General features: G+C 37.5%; 1 protein-coding gene across 4 annotated transcripts; it reads right to left on the bottom strand.

Annotated features, from left to right (window-relative positions):
* Positions 1-83: 83 nt before the first annotated feature.
* On the bottom strand, positions 84-20,061 carry LOC106877726 (uncharacterized). Of its 4 annotated transcripts, none has more exons than XM_014926690.3 (17): positions 19,980-20,061; positions 18,570-18,609; positions 17,619-17,751; positions 16,615-16,721; positions 14,863-14,912; positions 14,560-14,691; positions 12,449-12,558; positions 11,052-11,127; positions 10,066-10,234; positions 9,069-9,190; positions 7,792-7,869; positions 6,116-6,149; positions 4,270-4,365; positions 2,146-2,172; positions 1,076-1,144; positions 472-597; positions 84-365 (listed from the first exon to the last, which is right to left on the bottom strand). In XM_014926690.3, exons 1-17 carry the CDS (start codon positions 20,041-20,043, stop codon positions 218-220), a joined length of 1,581 nt encoding a protein of 526 aa, XP_014782176.1. In that variant the 5' UTR covers positions 20,044-20,061; the 3' UTR covers positions 84-217. The 4 variants fall into 4 exon arrangements, with proteins under 4 accessions (XP_014782176.1, XP_014782177.1, XP_014782178.1 ...); XM_014926691.3 differs by having other exon boundaries at positions 472-594; XM_014926692.3 differs by lacking the exon at positions 2,146-2,172.
* Positions 20,062-20,081: the final 20 nt, after the last annotated feature.

Below are 20,081 nucleotides of genomic sequence, written 5' to 3'. Positions count from 1 at the left end.
AAATAACTTTATTCAGAAGTATAACCTACAAATATTTACTTCAGCCTATTGTAACTGCAGAAAAATAATGCAAACATAACAAATTTGAAATAATTTTTTTATTACAAAAACAAGTGATATAACATCATGGTTGATGTTTTTTTTTTTTCTTTAAATTTTTTTTATTTTTTAGGAAATAACTTTTGGAAAGAAACGGTTGACATACACCTTTTGGTCCTCAAGGAACATCTTCAGGAGGGACATTTCCTCCTACAGCTAAGCCTGAGCTATCATTACCCTCCTCTTCTTTTTCTCGTTTTGACTTCTTTGCTTTCTTGTGTTTAGAACGGTGATGTTCATTTGTCTCTTCTTCATCCCGATGTTTCCTACAGCAACAAGAAAGACAATGTTTTTTGGCAATTAAAATTTAAGAGACAAACGAGAATTTTAGCAGTAAACTTTAAAAGACCAGTCATCACAAGTATTCCTTACCTGCGTGAACGGTGCCTGTCTTCTCTGTCTCTATGTCTGTGTTCTCGAGTGCGTTCACGATCTCTTGACCAAGACCTGTCTCTCTCACGATCCCGTTCTCTTTCACGGTCACGGCGGTACCCACTCCTCATAATAACAGAAATAAATATCAAATTAAATATATAGCGAAGTTTTATCACAAGAAAAGAAACCTATATTTAAAATTATTTTGTGAAAAGTTGTACAAACAATAAAATTAAGCCTTCAAGTTTTTTTTTCCCTTATACTAAATTTAATTTGGACTTAATATTCTCCTAAAGTTGCTTTTTATTATAAAACTAGCACAATGTTCATAAAATATACAATTAAAATCTGCAGACCTAATTAAATATTTAGTAAATCTTAAGGTCTCACGAGGGAAGTCAGTCATAAAAAAAAACACTATTAAAACTTTCTTTTCAAACTGCCAATTTCATTTCTAATCTGACTATTTTTATAAATAAAAACTCCAAATTCTACATGTTGGGCGTTTATTGGTGGAATAAAATAGGATTTTTGCATTCTAAACTAAAATTTTTTTCTTAAAATGTTCAAGCAAATTTTCAGAATAAAGTACAAATGTCACCTGTTGTAATCAGATTCTCGTTGAGGGCTACGGTCTCTGTTATAGTCCCACCTCTCAAAGTTGTTGCTTCTAATTACAAGAAAAGAAGATTATTGAAAATGAAACACATTAATTTGTTAGAGCAGTTTTTACAATGTTAGAATAACTGAGAGGGAGGGCTAGGAATTTGAGCATAGTGAAAACAACACTGCACAGTACCAACTTTTTTAAAAATTCTATTTTGTGAACAAGTTAAATTACGTTTGGGTGAAACAAGTTCATAGTTTACATTCACAGAAGGCTAACAGACCTTTAAAGAATGCTACTTTACAAAAGAACTTTTTACCATTATCGCTTACTGAATTGTTGTTTTGATTGTATTTATAACTATGCTGGCATGGTTTAAGATGGACATTACTATTTTATTTTGAAATATAGGATAGCTTAAATTATGTCATTAAATGGTGATAAAGAGCAGTTATATCATTTAAGTTGCAGAGGAATGTCATTACATTCATTTGTTTTTATGGTTGTTTTTCCATGCCAGCATGGGTTAGATATTATTGGGACAGTGTTTTAATGTTGGACGCTTTTCCTTTTGCTAATTCTTATCTGTTAGGTAAAGGATGCATTAGGCTTAATCCAGATAGATCCCTTACCTATCTAAAAGAATATGCTCTACAAGGAAGGTTCTGAAGCATCATTTTTGGTGCTGTTGGCTTAAGAATTTTGAAAATTATGACAGTGAATGAAAATTGAAGCTTTTTTTTTTTTTCTTAAAGAGTAAAAGGAGGTTGAAAACTTACTCCTTTTAAATCTCCAAGTGGGTAAAGTTGGAAAAAAAAGCAGCAGTGAAAGTAAGAGGGCACACAAAAAAGGGGGCAGGAGAAGCAGGCTAGGACTACACTAGCGTTTTTTTTTTTTTTTTTTTTTTTTTTTAAAAGCCAAACCACTGCAACTTTGAACATGCATAATATAAGCTAGGTAGAAGTTTATATATTCTGAAATGACCATTATTAATGCTTAAGTTTTTTTGCTTTACTTTAGAAAACCCTCAGCCAGTCTGTCTAGGATATAAAGAATAAACAAACCTGTGAGTGGACTGACTTGTGGGATGCCTGTAGAGTGACAAATCAGACATTATTATTATTGTCATTTTGAGACAAGCAAATGAAACTGAAGAAATATGGCAAAGTAGAAATGATACATTTCAAGAGGGAATCGGTTAAAAGTCATCTCTGCCAGATTTTCGGTAAAGCAATGATAAACAAAATACAGAGAAAAAAATGCAGCTGATTCTGTCCATTAGTTTGCCTTCAATCATTATTCTTGAGCTCCCAAGCAAGAGTAAAGTTAGACACAGGCGGGCCAACATCTGAGCAAGTTAATACTGATATTATATTGTTTAACTTGGGTCAGACATGGACTGGACACATTATGTAATGTGTCCATTCCATCTAGAAAACAGTAGGGAGTGATTTAGCTGCTACTTTTAGCAGAGTGAGTGACCACTGAAATTATATAAGGTCCCACTCAGATGTCTTAATATTAAACAAGTGGCCAGCACATGATGTGGTTAAATTAGGTTAAGTTCCAGGAAAAACAACCAGGACATCTTTTCCACTTCACATTCCAAGAGAGATATTCTACATCAACCATGATATTTAACCCTACATGACAATAATACTTAAAATGAGTTTGACAAAATGCATCTGTCCCAGGAAAGGAAAGATAGCCGAGACAAGATGACTTTCAGAAAAAGAATAAAATATTTAATACGTAGTCACAATAGCACACGACCTAATGCTCAGGGTGTTGGGCTTACAATCATTAGGCCCTGTGTTCAATTCCTGGACTGGGCAGTGTGTTGCGTCTTTCAGCAAGGCGCTTCATTTCATGTTTCTCCTGTTCAGTCAACTGCTGGTGAAACTTTGTCCTTCCAACTGTCACAGCACTGATGTTCTGCTAGGTGAAGTTAAGGAAGGTTGAGACACTGCCTGTGTCTGCTCATGACCACATACACACAACTAAAGCAAGTGACCAAGTTAGTAGTCGGGGTGGGTGCGCTGAAAGTGTGACTGCTAGAATAAGAATAGTCTGGGCCAAGTTTAGAGAGCTCTTACCTCTGCTGGCGACAAAGGGACTCTCACTCAGGGTAAAAGGCAGACTGTATGACGCATATGTACGAACAGCCATGCTACATGGCAGTGAAACATGGGCTGTGACTGCTGAGGACATGCGTAAGCTCGCAAGGAATGAAGCCAGTATGCTCCGCTGGATGTGTAATGTCAGTGTGCATACCCGTCAGGGTGTAAGTATCTTGAGAGAAAAGCTGAACATAAGATGCATCAGTAGTGGTGTGCAAGAGAGTCGATTGCGCTGGTTTGGACATGTGGTGAGAATGAATGAGGATAGCTGCGTGAAAAAGTGCCACTCCCTAACAGTTGAGGGAACCCGTGGAAGAGGTAGGCACAGGAAGACCTGGGCTGAGTTGGTGAGGCAAGACCTTCAAACATTGGGCCTCACCGAGGCGATGACTACTGACCGAGACCTTTGGAGATGTGCTGTGCGTGAGAAGACCCGGCAAGCCAAGTGAGATCGTTGCCAGTGCCCCTGGACTGGCTCTTGTGCGGGTGGCACATAAGAGGTACCGCCTGACTGGCCTTGTAGGGTTTTCGAGCGAGATCGTTGCCAGTGCCCCTGGACTGGCTCTTGTGCGGGTGGCACATAAAAGACACCATTTCGAGCGTGGCCGTTTTCATGCAGGTGACACGTAAAAGCACCCACTACACTCTCTGAGTGGTTGGCGTTAGGAAGGGCATCCAGCTGTAGAAACTCTGCCAAATTAGATTGGAGCCTGGTGTAGCCATCCGGTTGCACCAGTCTTCAGTCAAATCGTCCAACCCATGCTAGCATGGAAAGTGGACGTTAAACGATGATGATGATGATGGTCCATGCTTATCTTATCAGGTTAGATTCACTTGCAAGTGACAGACAGCTATAGCTTATGGAAGTAGCCTAAGCAAAATGTAACTGCTCCCCAATCAATATTAAACTGTTGTAGCAGTGCAGAGATAAACACAAATAAAATTTGAAGCAGAGTTCCACTACATTTACAGAAAAAAAGGGGCATGGAAACAACAATCTCTTAAAATTCCTGTCATTAATTACAATCTTAACCTATTCAGAATACAATGATAAATTAAGCACAATACCTGTTCTCCCAGTGTGGAGGTGGGTTTGAATATGTATTGGAATATGGATGGTTGTTATCGTAGTTGTAGGATTGTCGTTCCTCATAGCTAGAATTGCTGCAATAAATGTCGTGTAAAAAAATAATTGGATAAAATGTGGCAACTGGAGAGGTCAACAATCATTTCTACTGGAAGCACAAAGCCTCAAATCTGTGAGGGTGGGGACTAGTCAATTATATCAACCCCAGTGTTTGTTTCACTGATGCTTAACTTATTGACCCTGAAAGGATGAAAGGCAAAGTCGACATCGGTGGAATTTGAACTTAGAATGTAGTGATGGGCAAAATACTGCTAAGCGTTTTGTCCAATGAGCTAACAATTCTGCCAGCTCGCCACCTTGGGAGAGTTCAACATAATAACAAGTATAATAATCCTTTAGAATATAAGCACAAGGCTTGAAATTTCGTGAGAGGGGGTTAATTGGTCACATCAACCACAGTATTTGACTGCTATTTATTTCATCAACTCTGAAAGGATGAAAGGCAAAGTCAACCTTGGTTGAATATGAATAACAAGTATAATAATAATTCTAATGTTTTTGGCACAAGGCTAGAAACTCTGAGGTGAGTGTAAGTTGATTGTAAAAGGTGAAAGACAAAGTAGACCCCAGCAGGATTTGAACTCAGTATGAATAGAGCCAGAAGAAATGTCACTAAGCAATATTTCTGACATTCTAACAATTCTGCCAGCTTGTTGCCTTATGAATACTAACAATATCTGACCATTTTATTAGTTATTAGAGATAGAAGTGATATTAGTGACAATGCAGGTGACATGTAAAAGCACCCACTACACTCTGTGAGTGGTTGGCTTTAGGAAGGGCATCCAGCTGTAGAAAGTCTGCCAAATCAGATTGGAGCCTGGTGTAGCCATCTGGTTTCACCAGTCCTCAGTCAAATCGTCCAACCCATGCTAGCATGGAAAGCGGACGTTAAACGACGACGACAATACGTACAGACATATATATATATATATATATATATATATATATATATATATATATATATATATATATATATATATATATATATACCGCCTGACTGGCCTTGTAGGGTTTTCGAGCGAGATCGTTGCCAGTGCCCCTGGACTGGCTCTTGTACGGGTGGCACATAAAAGACACCATTTCGAGTGTGGCCGTTTTCGTGCGGGTGACACGTAAAAGCACCCACTACACTCTCTGAGTGGTTGGCGTTAGGAAGGGCATCCAGCTGTAGAAACTCTGCCAAATTAGATTGGAGCCTGATGTTGCCATCCCGTTTCACCAGTCCTCAGTCAAATCGTCCAACCCATGCTAGCATGGAAGGCGGACGTTAAACGATGATGATAGCAATCTACATATCCTTCTTAATATATATATATACTTAAAATATAATACTGCAGTATCCATCTCGAGAAAGTATCTCATGCAGATGTATAGTGCTAAAAAGCACAGAAATATCAATAGTGGGCAAAAATTGCTAGATCAAGTGATTTCTGCATGCTTGCATTTCATCAGCAACAGGTATGCACTACCACCATATGCTAGCCAAACTTCTGTCTCGATATATAGAAAAAACAGTGGCTAATCAGATACTAGCGTTACTTTGGTTAGCCAAGGGTTATGGTAGAACACAACCACCCAAGGTGCTGTGCTGGGGCACTGATCCTAATACCACAAGGTTGGGAAGCAACCTTCTCAACCACACTACCTCGCTTGCATCAAGGCCCCCCACTTTTTTTTTTTAATTGATTACATAGTTTACAGTTTACATTGTAATGTATGGCACTGAAAATATTCAAACAAATTATAATAAAAAGTAATATTTACCGATCAGATGGTTGGTTCTGTGGCTGATAATAAGCTGAAAAGAGAGAAAAAAAAAAAGAAATATTTCAAACAGTATAATTCTTTAAAAATAACAAAAAGAATCAGAGAGAAATCAAAGAATTTAATGTATTTCAGTAACTTAAAACACCACTTCAAGTCTGATGTTATTTCTGCAATAAGAACATAACAACAGGTAGCATCAGCCATTGGTAAGTTGGAATTAACATGTGAACAATTGTAGCACGATTACATATACCAACAGCTATTTTAAAAACAAAAAGAGAAATAAAAGATCTCTTGCATATGTACAAAGCCAGAGACTTCCAAGACATTCAAGCCTTCTATAAAAGCTATTTGTGACGTAAATGGAAACTCATACAAGGTTACCAACTAACAATTAGCAGTTTATCTCTACTCCATTACATCTCTCTTAATGGAAAGAGTAAATAATAATTACTAACACATGCGTAAGGCCTGAAATTTAGGGAAGGAGTAAAGTGGATTATTTTAATCCTAGTAGTTGACTGATAAGGTAGCAAGCTGGCAGAATTGTTAGTACGTCAGATAAAATGCATAGTAGCATTTCTTCTGAGTTCAAATCACACCAAGGTCAACTTTGCCTTTTATCCCTTCAGGGTTAATAAAGTACCAGTCAAGTACTGGGGTTGATGTAACTGACTTGCCCTCTCCCCTGGGAAACATTGTAGTCTCAGTCACTTATAGGCCAAAAAAAACAAAAAAACAGTTAACTGGCCTTTCAAGTCTTAGGATTCAAAAAAAATTTGGAAAAAAAAATAAGTGACTGATACTTGATTTTATAAAAGCCCCAGAAGGATGAAAGGCAAAGGCAAAGTTGACCTCAGCTGACTTTGAACTCCTACAACAAAGAGCCAAAAGAAATAATGAAAGGCCTTTTGTCAGATGCTCAACTGATTCTGCCAACCCATCAGATTGTTGGTAGAAGTTAATAATGATTTCTAACTTGAGAGGATCAAGCAAACTGAGTGGGAGGGGGGGGGGCTTAGTCATTACCTTCAACAGCAGTATTTCAATGGTACTTTATCAACCCTGGAAGGATGAACCTCAGTGGGATTTGAACTCAGAATGTAAAGAGCCACAAGAAATAAAAAAAAAAGGGACTTTGTCAATCTACCACTCTGTTGAAAAATTTACTAATGATTTCTAATTTAGACACAAGGCCAGTAAATTGAAGGAGAGGGGATTAATTGATTACAATTGACCTGAGTACTTGAATGGTACTTTATCAATACGGGAAGGAGATAAAGCATAATAGACTTCTTGACTTCAATCAGATTTGAACTCAGAATGTAAATTAATGAAAGGCATTCTGTGTGATGCTCTAACAATTCTGCCAACTCAATTACCCTGTTGGAAAATGAGACAGCTGAAAATAAACATTTTCAGTAACTGTAAGCTGTTCGAAAGATTTAAAGAGTGAGAGAGCACCAAATGGTGGAACCTCGAACAAGGTTTTGAATATTACACAGAACTAAGACTCAATTCTGGATGTGAATTAATATAAGATGTGATATGAATTGCTCTTCCATTTCAAGAATTTTATAAGGTTTTAAAGACAAAAGTTAATCTAGAGAAACAACAACCCAGTATATAAAGTTAAAGACATATTAGAAACACGTAGTTTGTGTAATACTTACAATCATAGCCATCAGTTGTAGGTGGGGGTACTGGGAAAGCTGGGGGGATCATTGCAACTCCTGGAGGTGGAGGCATACCTGTAAAAGATAAGCAAACATCAATAGAATATTATGTAAAGAAGGTATCAAAGGGGCATATGCTAGCTGCTTTATTTTCTCTAACTCATTTATTAACATGAGTGCCGAGAATGGTAATTGCTATTAATATAGTAACTGCCCAATATGGTAATAGCTATGTTAATTTTTCAATCACTTAATCATAAGGCAGTGAGCTGGCAGAAATGTTAGAACACCAGGCGAAATGCTTAGCGGTATTTTGTCTGTCTTTATGTTCTGAGTTCAAATTCTGCCAAGGTCGACTTTGCCTTTCATCCTTTCGAGGTCGATAAATTAAGTACCAGTTGCATAATGGAGTTGAACTAGTCGACTGGCCCCCTCTCCAAAGATTTCAGGCCTTATGCCTAGAGTAGAAAAGAATTTTTCAATCACTTACAAGGCACTGGTCAACCTATGACTACAGTATAGGATGTTAGCTGACATCTACACAGTGGGACCAAGTCCCTAACCATGTGGTTCTGAGGCAGGCGATTAGGGATTCATATATCTTTTATCCTTTACTTGTTTCATTCATTACATTGTGGCCAGGCTGGGGCACCACCTCGAAGTTTTAGTCAAATGAACTCATCCCGGTACTGTTTCCATTTTCTATCGGTCCCTTTTGCCAAAAACTGCTAAAATATGGGGGCATAAACACATCAACACCAGTTGTCAAGTGGTGGGGGGGGGGGGAAGAGAAACACATATATATGGGTTTCTTTCAGTTTCTATCTACCAAATCCACTTTGGTCAGCCTGAGGCTATAGAAGACGACACTTGCCTAAGGACGGTAGTAGATACCTGCCCACACTTACTCAGGGTGATGTGCATGAGGACTGAATCAGAAACCATATGGTTGTAAAGCAAACTTCTTAACCACACAGCCATACTTGATGCAGTTAATTTAACTAATTTATGCACATAACATTTCACTGAACTCACAGATGGAATCTAAAACAGAATTTAGAAAGCAACTACTAAATACTGGTAATTATTTAGTGCAATCCTTTACAGTTTTGGCTATTTCTCCACCTAAGTCCATCTGGGTACTAACATTAATAAAGTATTCCATGTGATTACTAAGATCAGTGGAAACATCCAGTTCACACATGCATAAAATGGCAGATTAAAATAAACTTTTGTGTTTCTTGAGGATGAGCTTGCACCATAGCAATACTGACCTGGAGGTGGCATACCAGGGGGTGGCATGCCAGGTGGAGGTAGTCCATATTCAGGAATTTGTGCCAAATGGGGATGATGCGGTTGAATACCAGAAGGTGCAACTCCAGAATATGGCTTGCGGCTAAAATATATAAAAATTTGAAAAAAATAAATAAACAAACCAAAGCAGATTTATTGGTGCTGCTGTTGTCCAGTAAGAAGATTGGAAAGAGACTGATAACAGTCAAAATATTTAGTCAACAATAGTTGACATGTTTTGTAAACATTTTAAAACACATTTTGTAAACAAACGAGCAATGTCAAGCTTGGTACTGAGTGGAGATTAAGAAACAACAGGGGAAAAGCCTATAAGAGACTACAGCAGAAAGAAATTTTTAATGCTTTTCATGCTAGTATGGAGCGGACAGTTTGACAGAAGCTGGCAAGTCAGAAGAATGCACCAACCAGAACCGACTGTTTTGGCAGTGCTTCTATGACAGGTTGCTCTTCCTAAAACCAACCACTTTATAGAATGTGCTGGATGCTTTTTATGTAGCACCAGCTAAGAGGTGTGTTATGTGTAGAGGAGTATTGAAGTAGTGACTTTCTCCAGGTGATGAGAGATTAGAGTATGACAGAGAGACAAAAACAGGTGTCTTGCAGTAGAGGAGACACCTGGCTAGCCCAATATGTGTATGTGTGTGTGTGTGTGTTAGTGTTTTGTCTTGATGCCCTGTGATGTTTGTAGGTGAGCATCACTGCCATACAAACAGTGCCCTTCATTTTCAGTCTTCTGTAAAAACACATCTGGCAATGGGAAAATATTACCATGCTTGGAAACAGGTGATGGTTGGCACCAAGTAGGGCATCCAGCCATAGAAAGATTGCCTCAACAAATCCGTCTGAGCCATGCAAGCAGGGAAAAGTGAACATTGAAATGATGATGAAGCTTAAAAGACAAACAAGTATATATATGTAAGTTAAAAGAAAGAGTTAGGCTGGTGTAACATTACTCACTAATCATTGGAATCTGTGGTTGGTATGGGTTCACTATTATTAGCTGACTGAGCTGGTCTTCTTGAGTCTCTAGCTGTAGTTCCAATCACGTCTATTGTACCAGACATTTTTCTGTTAGGAGGAGGTGCAGCTCGCTTACCCAGTAAACTTACAGGAGTATTGCCAGCATCTGTGAAAAACATTAAAAATCACCAGCAATTCAGAAAAACATCAAAAGAAATCAAAACATATTTGGTCGTTATAGCTTTTATTTTACAAAGATTCATGTCAACGTTCACTTTTACATGCCTGCATGGTCAAATGATACTTGTTGAGGCAGGTTTTCTATGGCTGAATGCTCATCCTATCATCAACCCTCACCTGTTTCCAAGCAAGGAAATATTTCTCCTAGCTCTTTGAACATGAGAAACACAAAGGCTGGACATACTTAGATGGAAGATTACAAACAAATGATACTGTTTGTATATCAGTAACGTTTGTTTACAATTAGTGCACAATATCAAGACAAGGAGAAACAAATACACACACACATAGATATATGTATGTAGGCTAAGACGTGGCTGGGTGGTTAAGAAGTTCACTTCTCAACCTCATGATTTTGGGTTCCGTCCCTCTGTACAGCACTCTGAGTAAAGAAGATTTTGCAAATGGAAACTGAAAGAAGCATATCATATATGTATGCATGTGTATAAACACATACTGGTGTCTTTGTTTCTCCTTGTCATGACATCATGCATAATTTGTAAGCAAGTGGTGTCTCTTGTTTTATAGTCTCCTGTGATAACATGTCCAGCCACAGAAATATCACCTTGCTTGGAAACAGGTGAAGGTTGGCAACAGGAAGGGCATCGAGTTGTAGAAAATCTGTCGGTGAATTCCATCTGACCGTAGCAAGCAAGGAAAAGTGAATGCTAAAACAACAGCAACAACATATATACATACATACACACATATATATTGATATATAAAATTTTTTGAAATCTTACTGTTTAATACAGCTGGTTTTTCTTCAGGTGTACTTCGGGAGTTAACAACAGGTGTTGGAGCACCAGCATGGTGAACCTGAAATAAAGAAATTATTTAATAGAAAAATGTTTAATTAACATACAGTGACAATAATGATTTTCTCTGACTAGAAAAATAGCCAAATTTGTCAAAGAATGAGAAATGATCCTGGCACTTATTTTCATCAAACAGCAGGGTAGGACTTGAGCTAAGAATATCAAAGTATTAGGTTAAATATATTGTATTGTCTGAGCCATCCCCCACTGTCCAGACAAATATAATATTTTAAATAATATTATATAATCTCTTCCCTTATTGTTAAGTTTAAGTAGATGAAAGGTAGTGCTATCATGTTTTCACATTGAGGATTAAATACCTCTGTAAACAACTTCATCTCAAACCAGGAAGTCAATAAGCCTGACTAAAAATTAAGTCTCAGATCAATGTATCCATGATCATATCCCTTCCTACTAGAGGTTTACTTACATTCCTCAATCATTCAATAAACTCAAGTTTAGCTGTATAGCTGATTAATTTACTTCAAAACCGTATAGTTTCTGGTTCAAATCTCACAACGCTGAACTTTGGGTGAGTGTTTTATACCACGGCCCCAAGTTGACTAATAATTTGTCAGTGAAATACCTTCGTCATCTAGTTGGCTGGCTTGCCCAAACTGATAATTCATACTGGTTCTTTTAAAATCTGAACGTCTTGCCTGCACATGACACAACTTACAAATGATGGTGGTAGTTCACTAACTGAAATGGATAATCCTGGCCAGTGACACTGTTCATCCTCTCAGCATCTAGTTATATTTACTGTTGAAATAGTTCACATCCACCATGCTGTAACCCCTGGCTTGGGTAGTTACCGAGTGCTAGGCCTTGCCAAGGGGCCACCCATGATTCGGCCTGGAGCTGTTTATTCCTGTATTCACAGCTGACTTCTATTTATATGCTAACTTACCCCATAGCTGGAACCCTGACAGGTGCCACTACTCCAGGTCAGAGTAGACCTAGGAACAATAGTGGCTAAGAAGTGGTTCCACACTCCCCCAAAAGCCTGGCACTTCCTCACCAGGGACCGAATACTGGATGCAATTTTAAGTCATACACATGAGAAATTTACAAGACAGAAAATGTATGGAAGCCCATTTTATACATACAAGCACACTCACACACTCTCACATACGCTCACACACACTCTCACACAGTCACACACACATTTAAAACTACCCAACTTTTACAGAGAAGAATGGTCTTGCCTTAAACATCCGAATTCAGCTCACAGCAGATATATACATAGTCATATAAAAGTATCTAATGTTGCAAACCTATCCATCCAAAGCAAAGGAAAACAGTTGACAGAAAGTACTAACCATTATTTTGTTGGTTTGATTCTCCATACGTAATCGCCGCTGTTTCTCACAGTACTGTTGCCAAGTGTCTTCATTGAAACCGTAATTGAAATAGTCAGTTATGTCAGCACCTGGGATACACAGAAACAACAACAATCAACAGAGATGCCAATTTTCTGGAAGCACTATCTGTATCAGATGAATTATCTGGTGACTGGTTAATGGAAAATTGTTGCTAGATTTCTGGATGCTTCTTACCAAGAAAATGTAGATTTACTTACAACCATTGAGACTGTGCTGTGTTTACTGAAATATTTGTGATAAAAAAAAAACTAAAATCAAACCCAAAAGGTTAGGTTTCATATAGGATTAAGCAGTAAAGATCAGTTCAACCCAAGTTAGTTAGGACTGGGACTGTTCTACTGTCATCATCATCATCATTTAACATCCGCTTTCCATGCTGGCATAGGTTAGAACAGTGCTTCTCAAACTATCTGATGTGGCGTACTAGCAGTTTTTTTCCCCAATGTGCCAGGCACCAGTAATATTTCTTAGTAATATTAATTGATACCAGAAACAATATATATAATGAATATAATAAAAACTGACAATTTTTTTTATCGTATATCTATTTTGTAAACAAATAATACAATATTACATAAGCATTTTATAATGTCTCTTTCTTTTCTGGAAACTAACCACATACCAGCAGCTGATGGCTCGCAGACCAACGCCGGTCTGCGAAGCACTGGGTTAGATGGTTTGACTGGAACTGGTAAGCCAAAGAGCTGCAACAGGCTCCAGTCTGATCTGGCATGGTTTCTATGGTGGGATGCCTTTCCTAACGCCGACTATTCCAAGCCACGACTACAGTTTCACTTCACTCGATGAGTTTTCTCAAGCACAGCATATCATCGAAGGTCTCCGTCACTTGTCATTGCCTTCGTGACGTCCAACATTCGAAGGTCATGCTTCACCACCTCATCCCATGTCTTACGAAAGCATTTGTACTGGGATAGATTGAATTGTTCTTCTCAAGCCGTTTACTACCATCCCATTTTCTCAGCTCCTATCAGAGAATAGGTCCCGATCAAAAGCAAAATTGTGTGTTCTTACCAAAGAACTTCCCTTGTAGTTGGCTTGCTTTGAACTAAGGCATCTAGAGTTTTCCATATCCTGATACCAAACCCACATTGCACCTTATCCAATACTGCAATAACTTTGATAAAACCCAGTGACTTTCTAAACTTAGGCCACTGTAATTGTCCTTCACAGATCCATTTGTTGTACTTTACAAGGAGCCCCTTTGATCATGAAAGACCATGGGATTGCACCTAGAAAGTTCCCCTCCGAGGTACAAATCTGGGCAAAGTCGTTTATGGAAGACCAGCAGTCGCCCATGCATACCACTCTCCCCTCTTCATGCCACCGATGTTATACAAGGGAAAGGCAAAAGCCGAGACAACTTGGCACCAGTGACTTCACAAATCATTTCTACAGCTGAGTGAACTGGAGCAATGTGAAATAAAGTGTCTTGCTCAAGAACACAACACACAGCTCAGCCTAGTAACAGAACTCACTACTTCATGATTGTGATCCCGATGCTCTAACCTCTGAGCCATGCACTTTCTCTGCACTTTACAATGATATTGGTAAACCAGTCACTGAAAATAATATGACTTTCCTTCCCTACCTGTAACCAGTATTGTACCTAGACACATCATTTTTAATTTTCATTTTTCCATGCTAGCATGGGTTGGTCAGTTCAACAGGACTGCAGTAAACTCCCTTGTTTTCTTTGGCATGGCTTCTACAGCTGGATGCCCTACCTAATGCAAACCTCTTTACTGAGTGTACTGGGTGCTTTTATTGTGGTATCATAAAACTAAGAGCTAACCCTTTAGTGTTTAGATTACTCTCTCTCAAATGTAATGCTTATCTATTCCCATTGTTTTGAATTAATCATGCATTATCTTGTAGCTAAGACATTTACATGATGTGATTGCTTAGTTTTATAAAAAACATTGTAGGATAGGTGTAACAGGCCAGCTCTGGCCAGTTTTAACATAAGACTGGTAGAATATTTAGGTCAGATATTGCTGGTTTGAATGCTAAAGGGTTAAATAACTCACCAGGCTTCCTCCAAGGTTTATCTTCTGCTTGAAGGCTATCAAAATCAAAGTCATATGTAGGAACACCATTATTTGTGCCAACAGCTTCCAAATCAATTCCTTTTCCTTGAGGTTTGTTTAAGCCACTTGTTCCTGCGAATTATAAAAATATATCTTGAATTAAAAGGGATTATGTAATCAATCATAAGAAAGATTTTATATACATCTAAACTAAGACAATGTTTTTGCACACATTAAACTAGAGATTAAAGACAGTTTATTGATTCAAGTTTCCAATTAAATTAATTCAACAATATGAATTACCTGAGGAAGATTTGTTATAACCAGTGCCCTGTTTGAAAATTCTTGGTGTCCTGGAATAAATAAATAAATATAATTGAATTAAAAAAAAAACATGAAACAAAACAAATCCAATAAAAACCAAAATAATTTAATGAAAATCTGTTATTGAAGGTAAATAAATCTGGAAGATCTTTTTTTTTTGTGGTCATTAACTATGTCTGGAGAACTGCAATGGCTCATTTGGGAATTGAACTCAGGTCAAAGAGCTGACTAGGAACAAACTATTATTCTACAATACTTGTCATGGCAAGGCACAGTATTGGCTATGTGATTGAGGAGCTTGTTTCCCAACCATGTGATCTTGGGATCAGTCTCAATGCATGGCACCCTGGGCAAGTGTCTTCTACTGTAGCCCCAGGTCGACAAAGAGCACACAAGTAGATATGGTAGACATATTCTTGTCTTAACTTATCGTGAGGGTTGCAAATGAACATCGCTGTCATGGAGAAATATTACCTTGCTTAGAAACATGTGCGGGGTAGCAACAGTAATGGCATCTAGCCATAGAAAATCTACCTCATCAAATTCTATTACACCTGTGCAAGCATGTGAAAATGGATGATTATGATGGCTGACTGGAAGCAAGCTATTTTATAAAAAACTTTTAATAAAGTGAATAAAGTTTAATATTTTTTTAAGTATCACTTAATTGTAGTTAATTAAACAAAGGCGAGATGTGAAGACAAGTGCTAAAAGATAGCAAAATGCTTCTGAATAATAGAACCATTCCATTTAACCTTTTAGTGTTCAGATTATTCTGCCAAATGTAATGCTTGCTTATTCACATTATTTTGAATTTATCCTGCATTATCTTGTAACCTTGATATTCCAATGATGTGATTGTTTATGTTCAAAATAACATTCTAGTGTAGGTGTGAGATGTCAGATTTGGCCACTTTGAACATAAAAAAAGTAGAATATTTTGACTGGATACATCCAGTTTAAATGCTAAAGGATTGATCATCATCATCATCATCATCGTTTAACGTCCACTTTCCATGCTAGCATGGGTTGGACAATTTGACTGAGGACTGGCAAGCCAGAAGGCTGCACCAGGCTCCAATCTGATCTGGCAGAGTTTCTACAGCTGGATGCCCTTCCTAACATCAACCACTCTGTGAGTGTAGTGGGTGCTTTTACGTGCCACCTGCACAGGAGCCAGTCCAGCGGCACTGGCAAGGACCTTGCTCGAAAGATTTTCTAACGTGCCACCAGCTCAAGTGCTAGAAGGCAACGCTGATAACACTCTAATGGTGCTATTTACGGGCCACTAGCACGGAAGCCAGACAGCTGCTCTGGCAATGAACACGCTCGACAGTGCTGTTAGTGCTCCACTGGCGCGGTGACCAGTCATCGGGTATGGTTCAATTTCGATTTCACTTGCCCCAACAGGTCTTCGCAAGCAGAGTTTAGTGTCCAATGAAGGAGAGGTTGGCATGGGTGCCAGTCATCGGATTCGATTCGATTTCGATTTCAGGTTTCAAATTAATGTTGGTAATATATCAGACATAGAATGTTTTTTGCATCAAACATTTGATCAGAGACAAAATTACTCTTACACAAACACATACACAGAGTGCCACATTACCAAAGCTGTTATGTTGAATCTGTGGGTCACCCAAGAGATTTAGATGCCTCTAGGGTCAGTATAACTATTATGATTAAATTCTGAGATATTTTCTATTTCTTTAGAAAAGAAAGATGGCAATTTACTCATAGACTGATGGTCCTGACTTGATGTCACCAATCGTAACCTGGACCAAATCATCATCATCGGAATCGTCATCTTCTTTCCGGTCACCAAGATCTTCTTCTCCGCTCTGGAAATACAAAATGTTACACGTTCATTTCAACAAAAGTCAAAAGGTCATCAACAGATGACTATCACTAACTTCAGAAGAGAATCACATGGGAGACAGAAAGGAAACAAACATTTTAAATCATTGGTTGTGTGGTTAACAAATCTGTTTCCAATCATGTGATTTCAGGTTCAGCCCCACTACATGGGCAAGTGTTTTCTACTACAAACCCAGGCCAATGAAAGCCTTTTGAGTGGATATTTGGTAGACAGAAATTAAAAGAAGCCCATCATATTTATAAATATATATCAGGTTTAGTAAAAAGTAAGCAACGGTTTGAACCATGAAGAATTTGTACGGGATTTTTGCAGAGTTTTGAATTTATTTTAAACATTTCTTTTTCAATTGTCTGATAATACAGACATGGACTTGCCCAAATGCATCAATAAATCAACATTGATATATTTTTCACCGTTGTTACAATAATCTGAAATGGGACTGTCAAAGCACGATATTCGAGCGATTTTGATATTCAACTTTAAAAAAAGGACATAAAGCAGCTGAAACTGCTCACGATATCAACGAAACATTTGATGAGGAAATGACCAGTGAGTGGTCAGCTCAAAAATGGTTTAAACGATTTCGCAGTGGAGACCTGAGCCTTGAAGATCATGAGCATAGTGAACGTCCAACTGTCATCGATGACGGTCAATTAAAGACTGTCAGTGAGAAAGATCCATGTAAAACCACTTGAGAACTGGCAAAAGAACTTCAAGTTAGTTAGAAAACTGCCTGCAACCATTTGCACGCAATTGGAAAATCAAAAAAGCTCGACAAATGGGCACTACACGATTTGAATGAAATACAAATATTTCACAGATCACAGTGATTGAAATTATAATGCGAGACCAGACTTACCAATTCTCCCGCTTCCTTATCATCAGGGTCTTTAGGTTTGGCCTGACTAGATCCATTAGTTGCCGATGGAGGACTACTTTCTTTTACTGAGCCTTCAGATTTTACGCTTTCATCAGCATCGTTTCTGCCATCACTAAACATAAAACAAAAATATTTGTTACATTTATTGCAGAAATTGTTCTCAAAAGTTTACAGACAAACAAACGAAGAAAAAAAAAAACACAAAATTCAATTTGGTTATGAGAATTGATCAGTAATTTTTGTTCTACATCCAATTTGTTTCATGAGATGGAGATTTGTTCAAACACATTAGGTTTCAAGTAGAATCTATTCTAAAAACTGAACAATTTATAGTGTATCAGGGTTGTGGTTTTCCAGCTTGGTTCACAGTTACGTATCTTACTAAGGACATAAGGCATAGTCTGTAGACAGTATCCATGATATATCACACAGGCATGTTCATATAGTATCTTTGATATACCACATGTTCACACTATTACCGATCAAGAATGTGCAGCAGACAACATCTATGGCTGTCACAGAGACATATGATGGCCTCCATGGCATGTAGCAAAGGTATGTGTGGTCAGCAACCACGACTTTTGTGCAAGTATTCATGGCTGCCAAACAGCCTCTATGTCATTCCACTTCAGTTCTTAAAAATTTGTTCATCAAATGTTTGAAGTTTTCTTCTAAAGCAGTGATTCTCAACCAGTATTTACTCATGGGCCCCTTTGATCCCTATCTTACTCAGGTGGACCCCCATAGCCATTCAATGTTTAAAAAATCCTCTTATATTTTTATAATTAAATATTTAGTGTATTGTAAATACATAGTCAATTTATTGCACATAAATTTTAACAACTAAATCTTATATGGACCCTGGTTGAAAATCAATGCTCTAAGATAACCAGAGCAAGCCTTAAAAATCAATTTCAAGGAAACACTTACCTAGTTGGAGGAGGTTCTGAATTTTCTTTACTTTCAGAATCTAGAAAAAAAAAAAAAAAGAACAAATCAAAATAACAATAAATTTAGAGATGACTATAAGATACAAATAAAATACAACATCAACTAATAGTTGAAATGAATTATTTTGTATCATCATCATTCTAAGATTCACTTTCCCATGCTTGCATGGGTCAGACAAAATTGTTAAGGCAGATTTTTCTATGACCAGATCCTATTTCTGTTGCTAACCCACACTTGCATCCAAGCAAATTAGTAATCTCACAGTCTATCAAACAACAAAACAGCCTGGACATAGTTATGAAGTTTTGCTTATAAAGATTATGCAAAATGTCAAATAATCCAGACATGCTTTTGTGGTTGACTGTAAGCACATGACACTGCCTGATATATATATATATATAGATATATATATAAATTAAACTTGAAAGTCAACAAAGTTTGCTTTAGAAGTGTTGAGATGTATTGAAAGATACAGATAAGGTAATAATTTATTCTCAAACGCAGGATAATGCTAATAATATAGCATGAACACACACACACACACACACACACATAAAATCATCATTTAACATCCATTTTTCATACTGGCACAGAATAATGGATTTTTTTTTAATGAAACTTTCTCGCGGGAATACACGTGTAGATATGCCATACAAAATACCATGCAATTTATTTCAATGAAATTATCCACTTCGAGAGAAAGTAAACAAATACTTAGTGCTAATGCAACAGATATCATACATCCCATAAGTAGTTACAATAATATTTGGTATTAAATTGTTTCACAGAAAAGAAAAAAAAACCAGATGGACATGAAAAGAATTATAGAGGAAAGTGACAAAGTGGACACCTCTCACATTTCACAATAATCAGTAAATTTGATGGAATCCTCACTCAAAAACAATTGCAAATGTAAAAAAAAACCCACAAGGGTTTAAAGAAAATTGAAACATTTTATAGATTTGAATTTAGATTTAAATTACTGAAAGATGTGTTTAAAAAATTAAAATTAATTTTGCAACATAGAATGAGGGTAAATTTTCGACAAACGGAGCATGCAATCTGGTTTCAATCCCCAGTTGAAATAATTTGTTTTCCTTCAAATTACCAACGCCATTAAAGAAAGGAATGAAAATTACAACTCCTTATTTCATACAATGTAAGCAATGAAAGGGTTTTTTTAATAAAATAATGACATATTTTGATGTGTTTTTAGAGTCAGAATTTTATAAGGGAGGCAAATACAGATAAAGCAGAAAAAGGGAAAAGTTGATAGGGTCGAGGTCGGAACCGGACTGGTGCAAAGCATCCAATATGTCGAAGAATAGATATAATGAATACACACGAACTTAACTATCTCCAGCAACAAAAATACAAGAGTAAGCCTACCTCCATACAACCAGGCATCGTCGTCTTCAACTCCGTCAACTGTTGGCGGCGCAGTTGCATCCATTATTAAGCTTCACACAACAAATCACGGACTAAACTCTC

This window comes from Octopus bimaculoides, chromosome 13, assembly GCF_046866305.1.
Source record: "Octopus bimaculoides isolate indiv1 chromosome 13, ASM4686630v1, whole genome shotgun sequence".
In the NCBI taxonomy this organism is placed as follows: Eukaryota; Metazoa; Mollusca; class Cephalopoda; order Octopoda; family Octopodidae; genus Octopus; species Octopus bimaculoides.
The sequence above is the reverse complement of the archived record's forward strand: the minus strand, read 5'-3'. Positions and strand labels throughout refer to the sequence as shown.